The sequence below is a fragment of the Poromitra crassiceps genome (genome assembly GCF_964638095.1).
Source record: "Poromitra crassiceps genome assembly, chromosome: 29".
NCBI classification, from domain to species: domain Eukaryota; kingdom Metazoa; phylum Chordata; class Actinopteri; order Beryciformes; family Melamphaidae; genus Poromitra; species Poromitra crassiceps.
In genome coordinates, this window is record NC_139641.1 from 16,980,086 (window position 1) to 17,004,260 (window position 24,175).

At 44.4% G+C, this 24,175-nt stretch overlaps 1 protein-coding gene across 1 annotated transcript in view; it reads left to right on the forward strand.

The window, feature by feature from the left end:
- The window catches only part of LOC310800173 (exostosin-1a-like), a 108,455-nt gene extending 85,168 nt beyond the window's left edge, over positions 1-23,287 (forward strand). Inside the window, exons 6-11 of the mRNA XM_083662757.1 lie at positions 2,316-2,434; positions 4,050-4,145; positions 19,211-19,300; positions 20,217-20,377; positions 20,473-20,644; positions 22,066-23,287. Of these exons, the coding sequence (XP_083518883.1) occupies positions 2,316-2,434; positions 4,050-4,145; positions 19,211-19,300; positions 20,217-20,377; positions 20,473-20,644; positions 22,066-22,251 (824 nt within the window). The 3' untranslated portion in view covers positions 22,252-23,287. The remainder of the gene's footprint in view (positions 1-2,315; positions 2,435-4,049; positions 4,146-19,210; positions 19,301-20,216; positions 20,378-20,472; positions 20,645-22,065) is intronic.
- The last annotated feature ends 888 nt before the right edge of the window (positions 23,288-24,175 follow it).

A 24,175-nucleotide genomic window follows, 5' to 3' on the forward strand; every position in this document is an offset into this window, starting at 1 on the left:
ACACTCTCTGTGGTAAGGTTTGATAACCTGTGATTTTCACACATGACACAACACTGGCATAGGTGCTGTATTTAGAGCCCGACCAATATATCGGTCCACCGATATCAGCCGATAACCGATATATCGGTATCGGCCGGTATGTTGGCCGATATTGCAGATACTTTTTTTATTTTGTATTTTTTAAGTTATAAGACAGCACGTTGTGTATATTTGATCTTTTTTCTTAACTCAAGTTATATTTTATATTTGTTCTATTTGTGTTTTTGTATTTCTAGTTATTTATAATTATTTAATTCCGAGTTCAGTTTACGGTTTCATTGCATTGATGTCATTTTGGACAATGAAATTTATTGATAAGCTGTAAAATATCCTGCCTACATTACATATCTCAAGTCATGTCAAGTCATATCTTTGTCAAGTGTCATATTTGAGGGATCATTGCAAAAAAAGTGTAATATAATGTGTATAATATATAAGAATTTCGGACGATATATATCTATATCGGAATTGTTTACTCCCTAATATCGATATCTAACCTGACGCTGCCAGATGGATGTAAGTTCGTTCACATTTGTTTCACAACCAACATCCATCTGGATTCGGCCAAGCTAAATTGCTGAAGAGGGCGGTCACTTTTTTCAAGCTACTAGGCAGGTGATTGGATGGACCGTCTGTCTGTCACCGTCTGGGCTTGCCAACGCCAACCAATCAGATCGACTTCCCTTCATGACGTAGCAGCCTTACAGCTAGCTGATGGCTGCTATGTTCTCCCAGCCTAGCAACGGTCTGAAGGCTATCTCCCCAAATTCTACAACAATGTCTTGTTTACTAACGTTCATAGTTGATAACGTTACAGCAATACAGTTACGGTTTCGTACTCACTGTAAGATCAAGTGTTTAACGTTTATGTTAGCTTATTGTTTTGAATAGAATGTTTGACTAGCTCACTGGAGCTAGCCTCGGTAGCCGCCGCCATGTTGAATAGTGAAAGAACTACAAACGCAGAGGCGCCTCTCGGTGGCGTCACACCCGGTCTCGCCTAAAGCCCGCCCGTAGCTCACGCTGATTGGTGCGCCTGGGTGGCGGCCGGTTTGAACGCCTATCTGAGGCCAGGGCCAAACTGAGGTGGATTGTGAATTTGTGGAACAATGCCGCCCCCGTCTGGTGGAGTCAGGCTAAATATCGGCATCGCCCTAAAAAATCCAGTATCGGTCGGGCTCTAGTATTCAGTTAATCTTTATTTATTCATAATTTGGCAAGGAGAAGGACGCCAATTAGCAATTAGCCATGTTGTCTGTGCGCGTGGTTAATTGGCCAGATATGACTTTTTGACGTCGGGACTTTGTTGTTGGTTGGCGCCTTTTCTTCAACAACCTAATTAGAGCTCAGCTGTGATAGGCCAAGCAGCACACAGCTTGAACTAAACGAGCACACACCAAGAGACACACAGCTATCAGAGAGGTGCTTCTTATGCATGAAGGTCTTCTAATTATACTTGGGCTTAAAATCCAACCAAGCAGTTGTCATAGAAATTGTGGCTGTACAGAGAACTGACACTAGTAAAGCTGTGTTCACACCGAGATATTTATTTTTCTGTCTGTCGCTTGATTCAACCCTTTGGAATCGCTCTGTCGCTCTGTTTAAATCGCTTGTCAACAGGCACAATAATTGACGGACATCTGGGGGCTATAACGTTACGCAATGTCATGATGTTTGTCCACTACGAGCCACCGTAGTTGTTTATAAGCTAAGCCTATCAGCGTGCTCCTAACGCAAGCTCTATACCAGTAGTACAGACTTCACTTCATGTCAGCTGTCAGCCTGTCAATCAGCTGTCAATGCGGTTTGTTGCCACACAATAAACCAGCGGTTTGTTCCAAGCCAGTGTGATCCTTGACTCACTCTCACACGGCAGCCAATCAGCGTTGAACAGCGAGCGACTGATGCCAGCGTAATTTCGCTCGAGTTGGGATATTTCATCTCGAGCGACGAGCGTATTTTCTCCCCATCGCTCTGTCTCTGTCGCTCGGACGCCCAGCGATTTTTCTCCCGGGCGAATATACGCTCAATCGCTCGTTTGCATTGACTTTGTATGTAAACTCGATGCCAGCGAAAAACTTTAATAGGTCGGTGTGAACGCAGCTTTAGAAGTAAACTAGCGTCGTAGCACGGCAAACCCAGGGTTAAACGTGAAGTTACCTCGCTAAGCCACTAATCTTGCTTCGTGGTATAGGCCTCAGGTCTCCCACATACTTGGAAACAGACTTGGCCAATTGATTCTGTTGATTCTGATCGTCACTGTTGGTGTTTTCCAGGTATCAAGCCGTACCCCAAGTTCACCGCCATCATTCATGTGGTCACCCCATTGGTGTCCCAGTCCCAGCCAATCATCAAGCTGCTTGTGGCTGTGGCCAAATCCCAGTACTGTGCTCAGGTAATTCAGAACACACACGTTGTGCTGTTAGTGACGTCCCCTTGTTGCTGCTCAGGTGATTCAGAACACACACGTTGTGCTGTTAGTGACGTCCCCTTGTTGCTGCTCAGGTGATTCAGAACACACACGTTGTGCTCTTAGGCTACGTTCACACAGCCATCCTTAGTGCTTGAATCTAATCTTTGTGACTCAGATCAGTCTTTTTCATGACTGTGTGAACAGTACAAGTCACATTGAAAGTGACTTTTTTAAAGACGACCTGGGCTACTTTCAAATGTGGTAAAACATCAGATTCGAATCTGATGTTTTTGAAAGTGACTCCGGTGTGAACAGACATCTGGCCCATATCTGACTTAATGCTTCAATGTGACTTTTACGTCATTCCAGAGCGACATTCATCACTATTCTGCACTGGCGGGAGGAGGGATGACCAAGCGGGCAGATTGTGATTATAAACATGGAGGACAGCTGTGACGGAGCTAATCAGTGGAGGGACAGTGAGGTTTTAGACCTTATAAGTATTAACAAGAAGTAGCAGCTATTGCTCCACAAAATGCCATCATTAAAATGTTGGATCTCTTTCTCCTCCTCCTCGCTATCATCTGCTCCTGTATTCCCTGTCTTCCACTGCACAATAACTTGTAAATTAAACCGTAAACAACAGATGAAACAACATCGTCCGCTACCACCATGTTTACTGCTGTCTTCTTCCGGGTTTACGTAGAACAGCAGTGTGCTGCGTGTGAAGTTATAGTTCTTCTGTGTATGTGGGTCACTTCAGGTCCGTGACCTGTTCACACTGGAGTCTGATATGGGCCACTTTTAAAATGTCTGTGTGAACAGCCACACAAAAAAATGATGCTGTGCTGCAGTGGCTCTCATCCGTTTTCAGCAACGACAAATACTTTTGACATTTATCTAAAAAAATATATATTTTGCAAATATGACATTATTCATTCATTATGTGTGAATTTAGATAGATCGATAGATAGATAGATAGATTGATAGATAGATATATAGATAGATAGATAGATAGATAGATAGATAGATCGATCGATAGATAGATAGATAGATAGATAGATACATAGATAGATAGATAGATAGATAGATAGATAGATAGATAGATAGATAGATACATAGATAGATAGATCGATAGATAGATAGATAGATAGATAGATAGATCGATAGATAGATAGATAGATCGATCGATCGATAGATAGATAGATAGATACATAGATAGATAGATAGATAGATAGATAGATAGATACATAGATAGATAGATAGATAGATAGATAGATAGATACTGTAGGTAGATAGATATAGATAGATAGATAGATAGATAGATAGATAGATAGATAGATAGATAGATAGATAGATAGAGCTATACACTGTACTGTAGTGTGTAGCTGTCATGTAGTTGTAGGGTGTGCATCAGTTCTGAAAATAGCTCTGCTGCAGCAGCAAGATGTTGTTATTTTGCTTCCACACAAATAAGTCAAGTTAAAACAGGGCTCTGAATAGAACCGAGCCTTTATTGTGGGTTTGGATCTCTCTCCAGACATCGACTGTGTTCAGAACGACCCGCTAAGCTTGACTTATTTCCCCCTCTTTGCAGGTGATCGTTCTGTGGAACTGCGACAAGCCTCTCCCAGCCAAACACCGCTGGCCGGCCACTTCAGTCCCTGTCATTGTTATAGAAGGAGAGAACAAGGTAACAGCACCACTTCAGTCCCTGTCATTGTTATAGAGGGAGAGAACAAGGTAAAAGCACCACTTCAGTCCCTGTCATTGTTATAGATGGAGAGAACAAGGTAAAAGCACCACTTCAGTCCCTGTCATTGTTATAGATGGAGAGAACAAGGTAAAAGCACCACTTCAGTCCCTGTCATTGTTATAGAGGGAGAGAACAAGGTAAAAGCACCACTTCAGTCCCTGTCATTGTTATAGAGGGAGAGAACAAGGTAAAAGCACCACTTCAGTCCCTGTCATTGTTATAGAGGGAGAGAACAAGGTAAAAGCACCACTTCAGTCCCTGTCATTGTTATAGAAGGAGAGAACAAGGTAAAAGCACCACTTCAGTCCCTGTCATTGTTATAGAGGGAGAGAACAAGGTAAAAGCACCACTTCAGTCCCTGTCATTGTTATAGAGGGAGAGAACAAGGTAAAAGCACCACTTCAGTCCCTGTCATTGTTATAGAAGGAGAGAACAAGGTAAAAGCACCACTTCAGTCCCTGTCATTGTTATAGAGGGAGAGAACAAGGTAAAAGCACCACTTCAGTCCCTGTCATTGTTATAGAAGGAGAGAACAAGGTAAAAGCACCACTTCAGTCCCTGTCATTGTTATAGAGGGAGAGAACAAGGTAAAAGCACCACTTCAGTCCCTGTCATTGTTATAGAAGGAGAGAACAAGGTAAAAGCACCACTTCAGTCCCTGTCATTGTTATAGAGGGAGAGAACAAGGTAAAAGCACCACTTCAGTCCCTGTCATTGTTATAGAGGGAGAGAACAAGGTAAAAGCACCACTTCAGTCCCTGTCATTGTTATAGAGGGAGAGAACAAGGTAAAAGCACCACTTCAGTCCCTGTCATTGTTATAGATGGAGAGAACAAGGTAACAGCACCACTTCAGTCCCTGTCATTGTTATAGAGGGAGAGAACAAGGTAACAGCACCACTTCAGTCCCTGTCATTGTTATAGAGGGAGAGAACAAGGTAACAGCACCACTTCAGTCCCTGTCATTGTTATAGAGGGAGAGAACAAGGTAAAAGCACCACTTCAGTCCCTGTCATTGTTATAGAGGGAGAGAACAAGGTAACAGCACCACTTCAGTCCCTGTCATTGTTATAGAGGGAGAGAACAAGGTAAAAGCACCACTTCAGTCCCTGTCATTGTTATAGAGGGAGAGAACAAGGTAAAAGCACCACTTCAGTCCCTGTCATTGTTATAGAGGGAGAGAACAAGGTAAAAGCACCACTTCAGTCCCTGTCATTGTTATAGAGGGAGAGAACAAGGTAAAAGCACCACTTCAGTCCCTGTCATTGTTATAGAGGGAGAGAACAAGGTAAAAGCACCACTTCAGTCCCTGTCATTGTTATAGAGGGAGAGAACAAGGTAAAAGCACCACTTCAGTCCCTGTCATTGTTATAGAGGGAGAGAACAAGGTAACAGCACCACTTCAGTCCCTGTCATTGTTATAGAGGGAGAGAACAAGGTAAAAGCACCACTTCAGTCCCTGTCATTGTTATAGAGGGAGAGAACAAGGTAAAAGCACCACTTCAGTCCCTGTCATTGTTATAGAGGGAGAGAACAAGGTAAAAGCACCACTTCAGTCCCTGTCATTGTTATAGAGGGAGAGAACAAGGTAACAGCACCACTTCAGTCCCTGTCATTGTTATAGAGGGAGAGAACAAGGTAAAAGCGCCACTTCAGTCCCTGTCATTGTTATAGATGGAGAGAACAAGGTAAAAGCACCACTTCAGTCCCTGTCATTGTTATAGAGGGAGAGAACAAGGTAACAGCACCACTTCAGTCCCTGTCATTGTTATAGAGGGAGAGAACAAGGTAACAGCACCACTTCAGTCCCTGTCATTGTTATAGAGGGAGAGAACAAGGTAAAAGCACCACTTCAGTCCCTGTCATTGTTATAGAGGGAGAGAACAAGGTAAAAGCACCACTTCAGTCCCTGTCATTGTTATAGAGGGAGAGAACAAGGTAAAAGCACCACTTCAGTCCCTGTCATTGTTATAGAGGGAGAGAACAAGGTAAAAGCACCACTTCAGTCCCTGTCATTGTTATAGAGGGAGAGAACAAGGTAAAAGCGCCACTTCAGTCCCTGTCATTGTTATAGATGGAGAGAACAAGGTAAAAGCACCACTTCAGTCCCTGTCATTGTTATAGAGGGAGAGAACAAGGTAAAAGCACCACTTCAGTCCCTGTCATTGTTATAGAGGGAGAGAACAAGGTAAAAGCACCACTTCAGTCCCTGTCATTGTTATAGAGGGAGAGAACAAGGTAAAAGCGCCACTTCAGTCCCTGTCATTGTTATAGAGGGAGAGAACAAGGTAAAAGCGCCACTTCAGTCCCTGTCATTGTTATAGAGGGAGAGAACAAGGTAAAAGCACCACTTCAGTCCCTGTCATTGTTATAGAGGGAGAGAACAAGGTAAAAGCACCACTTCAGTCCCTGTCATTGTTATAGAGGGAGAGAACAAGGTAAAAGCACCACTTCAGTCCCTGTCATTGTTATAGAGGGAGAGAACAAGGTAAAAGCACCACTTCAGTCCCTGTCATTGTTATAGAGGGAGAGAACAAGGTAAAAGCGCCACTTCAGTCCCTGTCATTGTTATAGAGGGAGAGAACAAGGTAAAAGCACCACTTCAGTCCCTGTCATTGTTATAGAGGGAGAGAACAAGGTAAAAGCGCCACTTCAGTCCCTGTCATTGTTATAGAGGGAGAGAACAAGGTAAAAGCACCACTTCAGTCCCTGTCATTGTTATAGAGGGAGAGAACAAGGTAACAGCACCACTTCAGTCCCTGTCATTGTTATAGAGGGAGAGAACAAGGTAAAAGCACCACTTCAGTCCCTGTCATTGTTATAGAGGGAGAGAACAAGGTAAAAGCACCACTTCAGTCCCTGTCATTGTTATAGAGGGAGAGAACAAGGTAACAGCACCACTTCAGTCCCTGTCATTGTTATAGAGGGAGAGAACAAGGTAAAAGCACCACTTCAGTCCCTGCACCACTTCAGTCCCTGTCATTGTTATAGAGGGAGAGAACAAGGTAAAAGCACCACTTCAGTCCCTGTCATTGTTATAGAGGGAGAGAACAAGGTAAAAGCACCACTTCAGTCCCTGTCATTGTTATAGAGGGAGAGAACAAGGTAACAGCACCACTTCAGTCCCTGTCATTGTTATAGAGGGAGAGAACAAGGTAACAGCACCACTTCAGTCCCTGTCATTGTTATAGAGGGAGAGAACAAGGTAAAAGCGCCACTTCAGTCCCTGTCATTGTTATAGAGGGAGAGAACAAGGTAAAAGCACCACTTCAGTCCCTGTCATTGTTATAGAGGGAGAGAACAAGGTAAAAGCACCACTTCAGTCCCTGTCATTGTTATAGAGGGAGAGAACAAGGTAACAGCACCACTTCAGTCCCTGTCATTGTTATAGAGGGAGAGAACAAGGTAAAAGCGCCACTTCAGTCCCTGTCATTGTTATAGAGGGAGAGAACAAGGTAAAAGCACCACTTCAGTCCCTGTCATTGTTATAGAGGGAGAGAACAAGGTAAAAGCACCACTTCAGTCCCTGTCATTGTTATAGAGGGAGAGAACAAGGTAACAGCACCACTTCAGTCCCTGTCATTGTTATAGAGGGAGAGAACAAGGTAAAAGCGCCACTTCAGTCCCTGTCATTGTTATAGAGGGAGAGAACAAGGTAAAAGCACCACTTCAGTCCCTGTCATTGTTATAGAGGGAGAGAACAAGGTAAAAGCACCACTTCAGTCCCTGTCATTGTTATAGAGGGAGAGAACAAGGTAAAAGCACCACTTCAGTCCCTGTCATTGTTATAGAGGGAGAGAACAAGGTAAAAGCACCACTTCAGTCCCTGTCATTGTTATAGAGGGAGAGAACAAGGTAAAAGCACCACTTCAGTCCCTGTCATTGTTATAGAGGGAGAGAACAAGGTAAAAGCACCACTTCAGTCCCTGTCATTGTTATAGAGGGAGAGAACAAGGTAAAAGCACCACTTCAGTCCCTGTCATTGTTATAGAGGGAGAGAACAAGGTAAAAGCACCACTTCAGTCCCTGTCATTGTTATAGAGGGAGAGAACAAGGTAAAAGCACCACTTCAGTCCCTGTCATTGTTATAGAGGGAGAGAACAAGGTAAAAGCACCACTTCAGTCCCTGTCATTGTTATAGAGGGAGAGAACAAGGTAACAGCACCACTTCAGTCCCTGTCATTGTTATAGAGGGAGAGAACAAGGTAACAGCACCACTTCAGTCCCTGTCATTGTTATAGAGGGAGAGAACAAGGTAACAGCACCACTTCAGTCCCTGTCATTGTTATAGAGGGAGAGAACAAGGTAACAGCACCACTTCAGTCCCTGTCATTGTTATAGAGGGAGAGAACAAGGTAAAAGCACCACTTCAGTCCCTGTCATTGTTATAGAGGGAGAGAACAAGGTAAAAGCACCACTTCAGTCCCTGTCATTGTTATAGAGGGAGAGAACAAGGTAACAGCACCACTTCAGTCCCTGTCATTGTTATAGAGGGAGAGAACAAGGTAACAGCACCACTTCAGTCCCTGTCATTGTTATAGAGGGAGAGAACAAGGTAAAAGCACCACTTCAGTCCCTGTCATTGTTATAGAGGGAGAGAACAAGGTAAAAGCACCACTTCAGTCCCTGTCATTGTTATAGAGGGAGAGAACAAGGTAACAGCACCACTTCAGTCCCTGTCATTGTTATAGAGGGAGAGAACAAGGTAACAGCACCACTTCAGTCCCTGTCATTGTTATAGAGGGAGAGAACAAGGTAACAGCACCACTTCAGTCCCTGTCATTGTTATAGAGGGAGAGAACAAGGTAACAGCACCACTTCAGTCCCTGTCATTGTTATAGAGGGAGAGAACAAGGTAAAAGCACCACTTCAGTCCCTGTCATTGTTATAGAGGGAGAGAACAAGGTAAAAGCGCCACTTCAGTCCCTGTCATTGTTATAGAGGGAGAGAACAAGGTAACAGCACCACTTCAGTCCCTGTCATTGTTATAGAGGGAGAGAACAAGGTAACAGCGCCACTTCAGTCCCTGTCATTGTTATAGAGGGAGAGAACAAGGTAAAAGCACCACTTCAGTCCCTGTCATTGTTATAGAGGGAGAGAACAAGGTAACAGCACCACTTCAGTCCCTGTCATTGTTATAGAGGGAGAGAACAAGGTAAAAGCACCACTTCAGTCCCTGTCATTGTTATAGAGGGAGAGAACAAGGTAAAAGCACCACTTCAGTCCCTGTCATTGTTATAGAGGGAGAGAACAAGGTAAAAGCACCACTTCAGTCCCTGTCATTGTTATAGAGGGAGAGAACAAGGTAAAAGCACCACTTCAGTCCCTGTCATTGTTATAGAGGGAGAGAACAAGGTAACAGCACCACTTCAGTCCCTGTCATTGTTATAGAGGGAGAGAACAAGGTAAAAGCACCACTTCAGTCCCTGTCATTGTTATAGAGGGAGAGAACAAGGTAAAAGCGCCACTTCAGTCCCTGTCATTGTTATAGAGGGAGAGAACAAGGTAAAAGCACCACTTCAGTCCCTGTCATTGTTATAGAGGGAGAGAACAAGGTAACAGCACCACTTCAGTCCCTGTCATTGTTATAGAGGGAGAGAACAAGGTAAAAGCACCACTTCAGTCCCTGTCATTGTTATAGAGGGAGAGAACAAGGTAACAGCGCCACTTCAGTCCCTGTCATTGTTATAGAGGGAGAGAACAAGGTAACAGCACCACTTCAGTCCCTGTCATTGTTATAGAGGGAGAGAACAAGGTAAAAGCGCCACTTCAGTCCCTGTCATTGTTATAGAGGGAGAGAACAAGGTAAAAGCACCACTTCAGTCCCTGTCATTGTTATAGAAGGAGAGAACAAGGTAACAGCACCACTTCAGTCCCTGTCATTGTTATAGAGGGAGAGAACAAGGTAAAAGCACCACTTCAGTCCCTGTCATTGTTATAGATGGAGAGAACAAGGTAACAGCACCACTTCAGTCCCTGTCATTGTTATAGAGGGAGAGAACAAGGTAAAAGCACCACTTCAGTCCCTGTCATTGTTATAGAGGGAGAGAACAAGGTAACAGCACCACTTCAGTCCCTGTCATTGTTATAGAGGGAGAGAACAAGGTAAAAGCGCCACTTCAGTCCCTGTCATTGTTATAGATGGAGAGAACAAGGTAAAAGCGCCACTTCAGTCCCTGTCATTGTTATAGAGGGAGAGAACAAGGTAAAAGCGCCACTTCAGTCCCTGTCATTGTTATAGAGGGAGAGAACAAGGTAAAAGCACCACTTCAGTCCCTGTCATTGTTATAGATGGAGAGAACAAGGTAAAAGCGCCACTTCAGTCCCTGTCATTGTTATAGATGGAGAGAACAAGGTAACAGCACCACTTCAGTCCCTGTCATTGTTATAGAGGGAGAGAACAAGGTAACAGCACCACTTCAGTCCCTGTCATTGTTATAGAGGGAGAGAACAAGGTAAAAGCACCACTTCAGTCCCTGTCATTGTTATAGAGGGAGAGAACAAGGTAAAAGCACCACTTCAGTCCCTGTCATTGTTATAGAGGGAGAGAACAAGGTAAAAGCGCCACTTCAGTCCCTGTCATTGTTATAGAGGGAGAGAACAAGGTAAAAGCACCACTTCAGTCCCTGTCATTGTTATAGAGGGAGAGAACAAGGTAACAGCACCACTTCAGTCCCTGTCATTGTTATAGAGGGAGAGAACAAGGTAAAAGCACCACTTCAGTCCCTGTCATTGTTATAGAGGGAGAGAACAAGGTAAAAGCGCCACTTCAGTCCCTGTCATTGTTATAGAGGGAGAGAACAAGGTAAAAGCACCACTTCAGTCCCTGTCATTGTTATAGAGGGAGAGAACAAGGTAACAGCACCACTTCAGTCCCTGTCATTGTTATAGAGGGAGAGAACAAGGTAAAAGCACCACTTCAGTCCCTGTCATTGTTATAGAGGGAGAGAACAAGGTAAAAGCGCCACTTCAGTCCCTGTCATTGTTATAGAGGGAGAGAACAAGGTAACAGCGCCACTTCAGTCCCTGTCATTGTTATAGAGGGAGAGAACAAGGTAAAAGCACCACTTCAGTCCCTGTCATTGTTATAGAGGGAGAGAACAAGGTAACAGCACCACTTCAGTCCCTGTCATTGTTATAGAGGGAGAGAACAAGGTAACAGCACCACTTCAGTCCCTGTCATTGTTATAGATGGAGAGAACAAGGTAACAGCACCACTTCAGTCCCTGTCATTGTTATAGAGGGAGAGAACAAGGTAACAGCGCCACTTCAGTCCCTGTCATTGTTATAGAGGGAGAGAACAAGGTAAAAGCACCACTTCAGTCCCTGTCATTGTTATAGAGGGAGAGAACAAGGTAAAAGCACCACTTCAGTCCCTGTCATTGTTATAGAGGGAGAGAACAAGGTAACAGCACCACTTCAGTCCCTGTCATTGTTATAGAGGGAGAGAACAAGGTAAAAGCACCACTTCAGTCCCTGTCATTGTTATAGAGGGAGAGAACAAGGTAAAAGCACCACTTCAGTCCCTGTCATTGTTATAGAGGGAGAGAACAAGGTAAAAGCACCACTTCAGTCCCTGTCATTGTTATAGAGGGAGAGAACAAGGTAAAAGCACCACTTCAGTCCCTGTCATTGTTATAGAGGGAGAGAACAAGGTAAAAGCACCACTTCAGTCCCTGTCATTGTTATAGAGGGAGAGAACAAGGTAAAAGCACCACTTCAGTCCCTGTCATTGTTATAGAGGGAGAGAACAAGGTAAAAGCACCACTTCAGTCCCTGTCATTGTTATAGAGGGAGAGAACAAGGTAAAAGCGCCACTTCAGTCCCTGTCATTGTTATAGAGGGAGAGAACAAGGTAAAAGCACCACTTCAGTCCCTGTCATTGTTATAGAGGGAGAGAACAAGGTAAAAGCACCACTTCAGTCCCTGTCATTGTTATAGAGGGAGAGAACAAGGTAAAAGCACCACTTCAGTCCCTGTCATTGTTATAGAGGGAGAGAACAAGGTAAAAGCACCACTTCAGTCCCTGTCATTGTTATAGAGGGAGAGAACAAGGTAAAAGCACCACTTCAGTCCCTGTCATTGTTATAGAGGGAGAGAACAAGGTAAAAGCACCACTTCAGTCCCTGTCATTGTTATAGAGGGAGAGAACAAGGTAAAAGCACCACTTCAGTCCCTGTCATTGTTATAGAGGGAGAGAACAAGGTAAAAGCACCACTTCAGTCCCTGTCATTGTTATAGAGGGAGAGAACAAGGTAAAAGCGCCACTTCAGTCCCTGTCATTGTTATAGAGGGAGAGAACAAGGTAAAAGCACCACTTCAGTCCCTGTCATTGTTATAGAGGGAGAGAACAAGGTAAAAGCACCACTTCAGTCCCTGTCATTGTTATAGAGGGAGAGAACAAGGTAAAAGCACCACTTCAGTCCCTGTCATTGTTATAGAGGGAGAGAACAAGGTAAAAGCACCACTTCAGTCCCTGTCATTGTTATAGAGGGAGAGAACAAGGTAAAAGCACCACTTCAGTCCCTGTCATTGTTATAGAGGGAGAGAACAAGGTAAAAGCACCACTTCAGTCCCTGTCATTGTTATAGAGGGAGAGAACAAGGTAAAAGCACCACTTCAGTCCCTGTCATTGTTATAGAGGGAGAGAACAAGGTAAAAGCACCACTTCAGTCCCTGTCATTGTTATAGAGGGAGAGAACAAGGTAAAAGCGCCACTTCAGTCCCTGTCATTGTTATAGAGGGAGAGAACAAGGTAAAAGCACCACTTCAGTCCCTGTCATTGTTATAGAGGGAGAGAACAAGGTAACAGCACCACTTCAGTCCCTGTCATTGTTATAGAGGGAGAGAACAAGGTAAAAGCGCCACTTCAGTCCCTGTCATTGTTATAGAGGGAGAGAACAAGGTAAAAGCACCACTTCAGTCCCTGTCATTGTTATAGAGGGAGAGAACAAGGTAACAGCACCACTTCAGTCCCTGTCATTGTTATAGATGGAGAGAACAAGGTAACAGCACCACTTCAGTCCCTGTCATTGTTATAGAGGGAGAGAACAAGGTAAAAGCACCACTTCAGTCCCTGTCATTGTTATAGAGGGAGAGAACAAGGTAAAAGCACCACTTCAGTCCCTGTCATTGTTATAGAGGGAGAGAACAAGGTAAAAGCGCCACTTCAGTCCCTGTCATTGTTATAGAGGGAGAGAACAAGGTAAAAGCACCACTTCAGTCCCTGTCATTGTTATAGAGGGAGAGAACAAGGTAAAAGCACCACTTCAGTCCCTGTCATTGTTATAGAGGGAGAGAACAAGGTAACAGCACCACTTCAGTCCCTGTCATTGTTATAGAGGGAGAGAACAAGGTAACAGCGCCACTTCAGTCCCTGTCATTGTTATAGAGGGAGAGAACAAGGTAAAAGCACCACTTCAGTCCCTGTCATTGTTATAGAGGGAGAGAACAAGGTAAAAGCACCACTTCAGTCCCTGTCATTGTTATAGAGGGAGAGAACAAGGTAAAAGCACCACTTCAGTCCCTGTCATTGTTATAGAGGGAGAGAACAAGGTAAAAGCACCACTTCAGTCCCTGTCATTGTTATAGAGGGAGAGAACAAGGTAACAGCACCACTTCAGTCCCTGTCATTGTTATAGAGGGAGAGAACAAGGTAAAAGCACCACTTCAGTCCCTGTCATTGTTATAGAGGGAGAGAACAAGGTAAAAGCACCACTTCAGTCCCTGTCATTGTTATAGAGGGAGAGAACAAGGTAAAAGCGCCACTTCAGTCCCTGTCATTGTTATAGAGGGAGAGAACAAGGTAAAAGCACCACTTCAGTCCCTGTCATTGTTATAGAGGGAGAGAACAAGGTAAAAGCACCACTTCAGTCCCTGTCATTGTTATAGAGGGAGAGAACAAGGTAACAGGTTCATAAAGACATCCCCTCGAATCTGGTGTAAACGGCATATCTTCATCGCTTTCATAGCCAGACATGTTTAGTATGTTTTAGTAGCCTGTTTACTAGGGCTGTGGCGATTCACTTATCTCCCGATTCGATACTATCACGATTCTTGGGTGCCGATTCGATTTATATTGCGATTCTTAAGTATTGCGATTCTACGATTATTGCGATTCGATATTACGATTTATTGCGATTTTTGTTAATTTTTTTCTTTTCTTTTTTCAGTTTGTTTGCTTTTTACACTAGATTAGAACATGGGAAAAGTTGAATCATACACTAGAGACTGTATATTATATATCATGAGTAGGGCTGGGCGATATAGTTAAAAACAGGGGTGGACTGGGATCACAATTCAGGCCGGGCATTAGATACCAAGCAGGCCAGGCCGATATGGGCTGACGCGCGTGAAATTTGGGCCGTTTGAAGCCCAATTTGGGCCGTTTGAAGCCAGATTTGGGCCGTTTGAAGTCCAATTTTACAATGAGATGCACCCACTTTAACCCTGAAGTGTAATTATTACTTCAGACTAACTAATAAAGTAATAAAACCACTAGTAAACCAGTAGGCGGCGCCTGGCCTGCTGTTCAGTGAGTGGCCTGACTGCAAGCACCCAAAAAAAAAAAAAAATTGCGATTATCGATTCTGGAATAAAAGATCGATTCAAAAAATCGTGACATTAAAAATCGCGATACTTAGGTGAATCTATTTTTCCCCCCACCCCTACTGTTTACAGAGCGCGCTGTGTCTGAAACACCTGTACACAGCGTTATAGTGACCACCGCGGATGCAGTGCTGGAGCCAGAAAGTAGTGCCAATAATAAATAGCGCGGTCTGATCAACAGCAAGACTGTGGTTTTATTGTTGAAATGAGATGTCATAACACATGCATGCTTTCTTTAGGAGTAAAACTTGATAACTCCGTGCAGGCCCGTAGCCAGGGTTTGAGAAATACCGAGGTCATTTTAGTGCGGTGCGGGGGGCCCAGGAGCCGAGTGCACCAGCTGGGCGTAAAAAAGTAGGTCTTAACTGTTACGCTGGTCTTAGCTACGCCCGACGTTGTGATTTTAATTTACACCGAGTGCACCAAGCCTGACTTACCATGGTCGTAGCTGCGCCCGGTCTTTAGGCTGCGGACGTGCGCGTCCACGTGGATACGTGCTTGTTGCCAAGCAACACACTTCTCTCAGACGAGCTCAAGACAGTTGACAGACAGCTCCAACTCAGCTCAAACTTATAGAGTTGTATTCAAAGCGTAGAAACGTTCTCACAGCTCAATTTAACAGCGCCAACACAAACAAACACAATCACAAGTGCAATCAGTACTGAATGCGATGGCAGACTGCGCACTGCGGGCAGTTGACGAAGTCAGGAAGAAATGGGAAGATCTTCCGACGCATCGGCTTTTAAAAACCCGCCGACAAGCGGAGGTCCTGCGCCCAAAACGTCACACACATATCGATGGATATTTTTGGAGAAGATTCCCCCGCATCACAGGACTGAACGGCACTGACAGCACAGAGCTGTCAGTCCCGACAGCGCAGATCAAGATGAGACAGCTGCCAGTCAGTATGGGTACGCATTGGGTGTAACTTTTACGCCTGCTCCATACCAGACGTAAAAGTTACACCCAGGCGCAGCGCATACAGGGCTTAAGACTACATGGTGCACTAGTCATAAAATTAAGTTAGTCGTAACTTTGAGTTCTACGTCGGACGTAGCGTTACACCTAGGCGTACGCCCAGCTGGTGCACTCGGCTCCAGGGGGCGCTGTGCCCCCCTGGTTGGAAAATGTTGTCCATTTTAAAGTAAAATGCTTCAATCTGGTGCACTTTGAGAGCCAAATTAAGAGGCTAGATCTATAAAGAACTACAGACATCATGTTAGATTAATATCCTCTTTACTGTGCTGTTGCTTTACAATGATACAAAAAATAAATGTCTCCCCACATAATATATATTCTGCATACATACATCCTGCATCAATCACTGCCCGACACAATTGACTATCGTTAACTGACCCAGTCACACACCTGCTCACTCAGAGGATCACTCCACCTCGTTAACTGACCCAGTCACACACCTGCTCACTCAGAGGATCACTCCACCTCGTTAACTGACCCAGTCACACACCTGCTCACTCAGAGGATCACTCCACCTCGTTAACTGACCCAGTCACACACCTGCTCACTCAGAGGATCACTCCACCTCGTTAACTGACCCAGTCACACACCTGCTCACTCAGAGGATCACTCCACCTCGTTAACTGACCCAGTCACACACCTGCTCACTCAGAGGATCACTCCACCTCGTTAACTGACCCAGTCACACACCTGCTCACTCAGAGGATCACTCCACCTCGTTAACTGACCCAGTCACGCACCTGCTCACTCAGAGGATCACTCCACCTCGTTAACTGACCCAGTCACACACCTGCTCACTCAGAGGATCACTCCACCTCGTTAACTGACCCAGTCACACACCTGGTCACTCAGAGGATCACTCCACCTCGTTAACTGACCCAGTCACACACCTGGTCACTCAGAGGATCACTCCACCTCGTTAACTGACCCAGTCACACACCTGCTCACTCAGAGGATCACTCCACCTCGTTAACTGACCCAGTCACACACCTGCTCACTCAGAGGATCACTCCACCTCGTTAACTGACCCAGTCACACACCTGCTCACTCAGAGGATCACTCCACCTCGTTAACTGACCCAGTCACACACCTGCTCACTCAGAGGATCACTCCACCTCGTTAACTGACCCAGTCACACACCTGGTCACACAGAGGATCACTCCACCTCGTTAACTGACCCAGTCACACACCTGGTCACTCAGAGGATCACTCCACCCAGTCATCGCCCAACCTAACTGGTATGGAGTTCATACAACTTTATGTCCAATAATCCGAACTATCCCTTTAAGGGTATTGATTGCACCTGCTTTACTTCCTGCGTTATACCACCTCAAAACGGCTGCTGTGAAACGGGTCCATTGCTAGCCCAGTGCACATCCAGCTCTGGCTCTGGCCTCTTCCTTTCTGTCCAAACCGGCAAGAGCAGAGTTGGGTTTTGGATGCTTTGTACTGTGGGGTCACTGTGCAAAACAAGCAACCAACATCAAATGCTGCTATGTTTAAGCTTCTGGTCCATTTTCAATGAAAGGAGTCCAGTCACAACTCTATGGTCATTTACTGTGTTTCATTTTCCCCGGGACCTGGTAGGAAAAATAGGATGTGGATCAAACTTTTTGTCCTCGTAAGAATCCACGACCCGGGGGGGTACGGTGGTGCAGTGGTAAGCGCTGTCGCCTCACAGCTCGAAGGTCCTGGGTTCGATTCCCACCTGGGACGCTGTGAACACTGAAGGAATGCGTGCGGTCGTCAAAAGGGCCTTTCTGTGTGGAGTTTGCATGTTCTCCCCGTGCCTCCCGGGGGTTTCCTTCATATAGGAACCCCCTTCACCAAAACATGCAATATCCTGGTTGCTAATGTGGTGCCTCCTCTGGTCGTTAAGGGCGCCTGTTCGGAGGGAGGGGAACCGGTTGGAATAGCGTGAACCTCCCACGTGCTATGTCCTACCGGTGAAGCTTCCCCTGTCAGGTGAAAAGAAGCGGCTGGCTAACTGCCCATGTCTCGGAGGAAGCATGGAGCCAGTTTCGGCTCTCCCCAGATCAGCAGAGGGTGGAGCAGCAACCAGGATAAATAAATTTAATTAGCACTAAAGGGGGTTAAAAATGGGACAAAAAATCTGGAAAAAAAATTAATTAAAAAAAGAATCCACGACCCTCGCAGTTTTGATATGAATGACCGAGCGTAGCCATGCTGTGGTACAACATATTTCTCCTCTTGGGAAGGCCACAACAACCAACACAGAATGAAGTCGTGTAGCATTGATACTCAAATCTATTGTCATAAAGAGGGTGATAAGATAAGGGTCTTACAATGTCTTAGAAACTGCAGTCAAACCTGGATAGAAACCCACACAGTATATTTGGAATGGAATAGGCATTTAGATGAGTATTTATTTGTGCTAAAATCGCAGAAACCCTTACAACACTTTCTATACGGAGCTATTTGCATAGATACACGCGGAGAGGCACGGCTAATGAGCATAAACACACTCCACTGCTTGTAGATTTCCATCCCTATATTTAGATCTTCAGTGAATGAGTGTCTTTTTGCAAAAGCCTTCATGGTGTTCGTTATGTCGCCTTCATGGTGTTCGTTTTGTCGACATCAATGCTTGGCTGTCTCCGTTTTTTTTTTTTTTTTACTTTATTGCAAGATTTCAGTTTGTTTTTTACATAGATTTACATAAACTGTTTATACTTATACGTAACTTTCTTACAATATGTTATGTATTTTTTATGTGAGAAAAGAAAAAAGATGATAATATACAACATCCATGGTAATTGTATTGAAAAAAAACAGCAACAATACTTTAAATAAAAGAGAGAAAAAAAAATACTTGCATGCATACTCACATACACACAGTCACACACACACACGCTTCCACACACATAAAGAAAAGAAAAAAACACACACACACGTACATACGTACATACATACACGCCCCTTAACTCTTCATTAATTCATTAAAAACTTCATTTTCAGGTGTGTTCCGTATAGTTAATCCATTTATTCCATCGTTTCAAGTATTCTACCTCTAGATTTTGGATTCTGTAAGTTATTTTTTCCATTTCTAGAATGTTGTTTATATTTGACTTCCATTTATTAAAGAGGGGTGGAGTAGGTTTTAACCAATTCCTTGTTATCTGCTTCATGGCTGCGATTCTAAGTATTCTATAAAGATATCTATCTATTTCTAATGTGAGTTCAGGTGGTGGTATTCCTAAAACTGTCTGTCTCCAGTTTTAACACACACTACTGTAAACTGTAAAGAGCCAATGCCTTTATCATGCTGCCAGGCGTGAAGAGAGACTGTTTGCCAGGGAGCTATACTTCACAAGCGCTCAAATCGTTAGAATGTGCTCCTTTCTGCAGAGATGTCCCAACCACCAACGTTCTGCTAATGTACGTATGTGTTCTCAGGTGATGAGCAGTCGCTTCCTGCCCTATGACACCATCCCCACTGATGCTGTGCTCAGTCTGGATGAAGACACCGTGCTCTCCACCACAGAGGTACTGTATATATACTATACTGTAGTGATATAACATATAATGCTAAACAGAGTGTGGTTTTAATCTGTAGGGTTAAGGGGGACAAGGACCTCAGATTCCCATTCTTCTATCTCTCAGAGCAAATGTTATCCGTCTGCTGTAAAACAAAGTATTTGGGACACTTAATAACTGATCGTCTGATGGACGATGATGACATGTATAGACAGCGCCGCGTGCTGTAATGCACAGGCTAACATGCTGGCTAGGAGATTTAACTGGTGCTCTGACTGTGTCAAATTCACTCTTTTTAGATCTTTTTGTACACCGTTGTATACTGCCCCCTTGTGGGTGAAGTTTAGGAAAGAGAGCCATCACAAACTACGGGTTGCGTATAATGACTGTTTTAGGATTCTCTTGAACAAGCCCAGGTGGAGTAGTGCCAGCGAACTATTCTGTACGGCCAGAATTCACACCTTTGAGGCTCTCCTGAGGAAATTGATGTATAAATTTATATGCCGTCTAAACGGGTCTATGAACTGTGTAATCCAGGTGCTGACTAACCCCAAGTTTAGCACTGTCAGATATGGTTCCCAGCTTTGGACATATTGGTATTGCCTTGTGCAATGAGTTTTCTGTTTTTTGTCTTTTATGTCCCTGTGTGTTTTTTTAAATGTTGTATGTACTTTATGGACTGACTGAGTCTGCTCAATAAACTTGATTGATTGATTGATTGTAGGACAACCAGAAAACGAAAATTTAGAACAATTGTTACTCAAGAGTACACGTTGCACAAATTGCTGCAGTTAGCTTTTGTATGTATTTGTAGCTTATCTATTTATTTATAGATAAGGATCCTGTTATTTCCCTCCCTCTTCCTCTCCCTCTTCCTCTCTCTCTCTCTCTCTTCGTCTCTCACTCCCTCTCTACTTGGTGAAAGGTGGACTTTGCCTTCACGGTGTGGCGGAGTTTCCCAGAGCGGATTGTTGGTTATCCGGCCCGCAGCCACTTCTGGGACAGCAACAAGCAGCGCTGGGGCTACACCTCCAAATGGACCAACGACTACTCCATGGTGCTGACTGGGGCTGCTATCTACCACAGGTACCTTCACTGACCTTCTGCTCTCTTCTCTGCTGTTCTATTCTACTCTATTCGATATTAACGCAACACCTTCTCAATTTCTCTCCCTCTCCTAGATACTACCACTACTTGTACACTACCTACCTTCCAGCCAGTCTGAAGACCATGGTAGACCAGATGTCAAACTGTGAGGACATCCTGATGAACTTCCTGGTGTCCTCAGTCACCAAGCTGCCGCCGATTAAGGTCACCCAGAAGAAACAATACAAGGAGACCATGATGGGGCAGGTGAGGGGCCGTCAGTGGAGTTGTAATGAAACGCTAGAGCAGGGATACTCATCTTGCTTTGCCCAGGGGCCACTTTCGTGAAATGATAGAAGGCCAGGGGCCAGTTAATAAACAATCAATATACATTTTTCTGTAGCTGATTGTAGGTTTTTGGGGTGTCAGCCGGAGTTTAGTCTGACAATGTTGTGCACACCGGATAGTTCGTTAAATTAAGTTAGTTAGGTTAAGTACATACATAAGTGCCTGGGTAGCAAGCAGACGGCGGTATTTGAAAATTTAGCAGCTAAATTATAGATTATTGAAAGATATTCCATATTCCAGACTGAAATGCTATAACAGAAGTGGAGTATTGGCCAGAATGACATGAACATTTGGACACTTATTCAGCGGGTATCTTTATCTTTATTGTTTATTGAAGCAGGGACAGTACACAATAAATATATTGCACCAGAGATAGCGAAAAGCTAATTTGCATCTGTAGTCCCTCTTGCATGTTGCGTTCAGGTGCACAGTAAAAAAAAATCCATTGCGGGCCACACGGGGCGCCCGCGGGCCGCATGTGGTTGAGTATCACTGCGCTAGAGCTTGTTATGCTGCTGAATGCTGTGTTAGAGAGAAAGCCTGGATCTATTTTGAGAGGAGTGTTAGGAAACAAATCAAAACTTTGAGCAAAAACCACCTCCATACACTCTTATCTTCTAGTCGAGAGAAAACACTTTATCCACCTTATTTTTGAATCCGGTCTAGAACGTGACTGATTGCTGCAGCTGGGCACATTTCCTTGTTAAAACTCTGATGCTGGGAAAAAAGGTTGCTTGTCACAATAAATAACACTCGTTTGACGACTTATTTGAAGGCATGTAATAATTGTATCTATAGTAAATAGAAAAAGGGAGCCACCGGTGTCAGTAATAGTTAGAACTTACGGATCGGACCTTTAATTAGCAATATAATTTTCTTTTTCTTTTTGCAAATCCTTCAGTACCTTAAACATGGCAACTCCTGATTCGGAACTCTAGAAGCAGACATAATCATTTACTGTATTTTCCACAACGACACTCAGAGTGGAGGACTCTAATAAGGCCTATGCCTTTCCCGATTGGCTTCTAGTCTAGACACACACCACCCCTGGGGGGATGAGGGGGGTGTTTGGGGGTTACAACCCGTCTTTGATTTGCAAATCGAAATTGAAAGTTGTTGTCCTGCAGTGCGCTTCAAAAAATAACTGATGACGAATCACAATAGGCTGTGGAAGGACAGAATAATTGCCGATGCATTATTCATGGTCTTTGTCTCTTCTCTGTTTCTCTTCCCGCTCTACCTCCTTCTACCCGTCTTCTTCCATCTCTGTCCCTCCATCTCTCTGTCATCATCCCCCTCTCTTTTCCTCTCCCTCCCTCCCTCCCTCCCCTCCCCCCCAGACGTCCCGGGCGTCTCGCTGGGCCGACCCGGACCACTTCGCCCAGCGTCAGACCTGCATGAACAAGTTTGCCAGCTGGTTTGGCAGCATGCCCCTGCTCCACTCCCAGATGAGGCTGGACCCGCTGCTCTTCAAGGATCAGGTGTCCATACTGCGCAAGAAGTACAGGGACATCGAGAGGCTATAACCCCCCCGAGCCCTCCCTCCGCTCTCCGGACAAATCGAGTGAGCGAGGGGGGGCGGACACCGCAGAGCAATAACGCAGACGCCCCTGTCCGTGGTCGGCGTGGGGCGTCAGAGGTGAACAGGACGGGGTACGGCTGGGGAGAGGAGGAAGAGAAAGTAGGACAGAAGATACGCATGGAGGTCTGCTGTCGCTGCGTCCTCCATTCTTCCTCCGTTTCTCCTTTCCTCACTCGCTCATGTGCAGTCGTGGGGGGTCAGCTGTCAGGGTCCCATGTGACCTTGATATAAACTAGGCTGTATTTGACCTTGATAAACGAGGCTGTATTTGACCTTGTATTTGACCTTGATAAACGAGGCTGTATTTGACCTTGTATTTGACCTTGATAAACGAGGCTGTATTTGACCTTGTATTTGACCTTGTATTTGACCTTGATAAACGAGGCTGTATTTGACCTTGATAAACGAGGCTGTATTTGACCTTGATAAACTAGGCTGTATTTGACCTTGTATTTGACCTTGATAAACGAGGCTGTATTTGGCCGTCGCACGCCAGCAGTGACCTGATGACTATAAACTGATGGACTCTGGCGGAAGCGGCGGAAGCGATGGAGCCGAGTATAGCAGCTTTGCCGTTTTGACATTTTAAAAGTGCTCAACTGCTCCCGACACGCACCTATTGAAAAGTGTCTGTTCTGTTCACTATGCACAGGTTCAAGAGAAGAGGTTATTATTGGTAATTATGACGATGAAGAGGATAACACTATTTTGGATGCGTTTTAGCTATTTTATACCATGAATGAATGGCGGCCAGCACTACTCTCTCTGTACTGTCTTAATTAAACCCAGTGGTAAGGTGGGTGACGAGAGGACTGACAAACGGCCTCAGCCACAGAACTGAGTTAGGATGGATGATCTGATATTCACAGTGCCTCAAGTTTACCGAACGGCGTCGAGTCCCGAAACAGACCGGGTGCGAACGAGCACCTTGATCTTGCTGCTTCCTGTTTTTTTGTTTTTGTTTTTTCCCTCCGTGATTTGCGGTCTTCTTTATAACGGGTGAGATTATGGATATTCTGGTCAATTCTTCAGATGAGCATTAACGGTTGTGCTTTCCTAACTGAAGTACGATGAAACTATTTTGTGTCAAATGAACAAGCAAAACGTGTCTGTCATTATCTGCCGTTCTGAACAAAAGAAATTATTTTATTTTGTATTTTATGCAAATCGCAGTCCAGAATGCACCATAATAAGCAGGACTCGTATATTTAAACCCCCCTCCGCCCCCGAAGACATCAGCTCACATGAAGATTCCCCTCAATCTGTGTTGTGGGGATAGATAGAATCCACAGAAACTCAATAGAGCTCAACAGTCACGGGACTTTTCCAGCCCCGGAAGTGAGTTCCCTGTTCGTTTTCTCCAGAGACAAAAATTGAAAATTAAATTCCCCCCTCCTCCTCCTCCCCTTCTGTATTTTTTGTTTTTGCTCCAACTGAAATGTTTTATGGTCACTCACGATTCAGTAGGTCATGGGCAGTGTTGGGGGATAACATTACAAAAGTAATGTGATTACAGTAACGCGTTACTGTAATCACATTACTTTTGTCGGTAACGAGTAGTGTAAGGCACTACTGTCCCTAAGTGCAGTAATCACATTACAGTTACTAATCAAACACTTAACTCGTTACTTGCCTACTAGCAAGATAAGTGTAGAGAGGAAAGATCTCAGCAAAAGCTTTCTTTTCACCAGGTAACATCAAAATCAGAGATGGACATTTATATATATATATATATATATATATATATATATATATATCAGGCTTGTTGCCTCCTCCTACATGGTAGAGGAAATGTTGCCAGTTTCAACAGTAGAATGAAATCGCCATTTTTCCAGAAACATATTGAGCAAAATACAGATGGCAGGGAA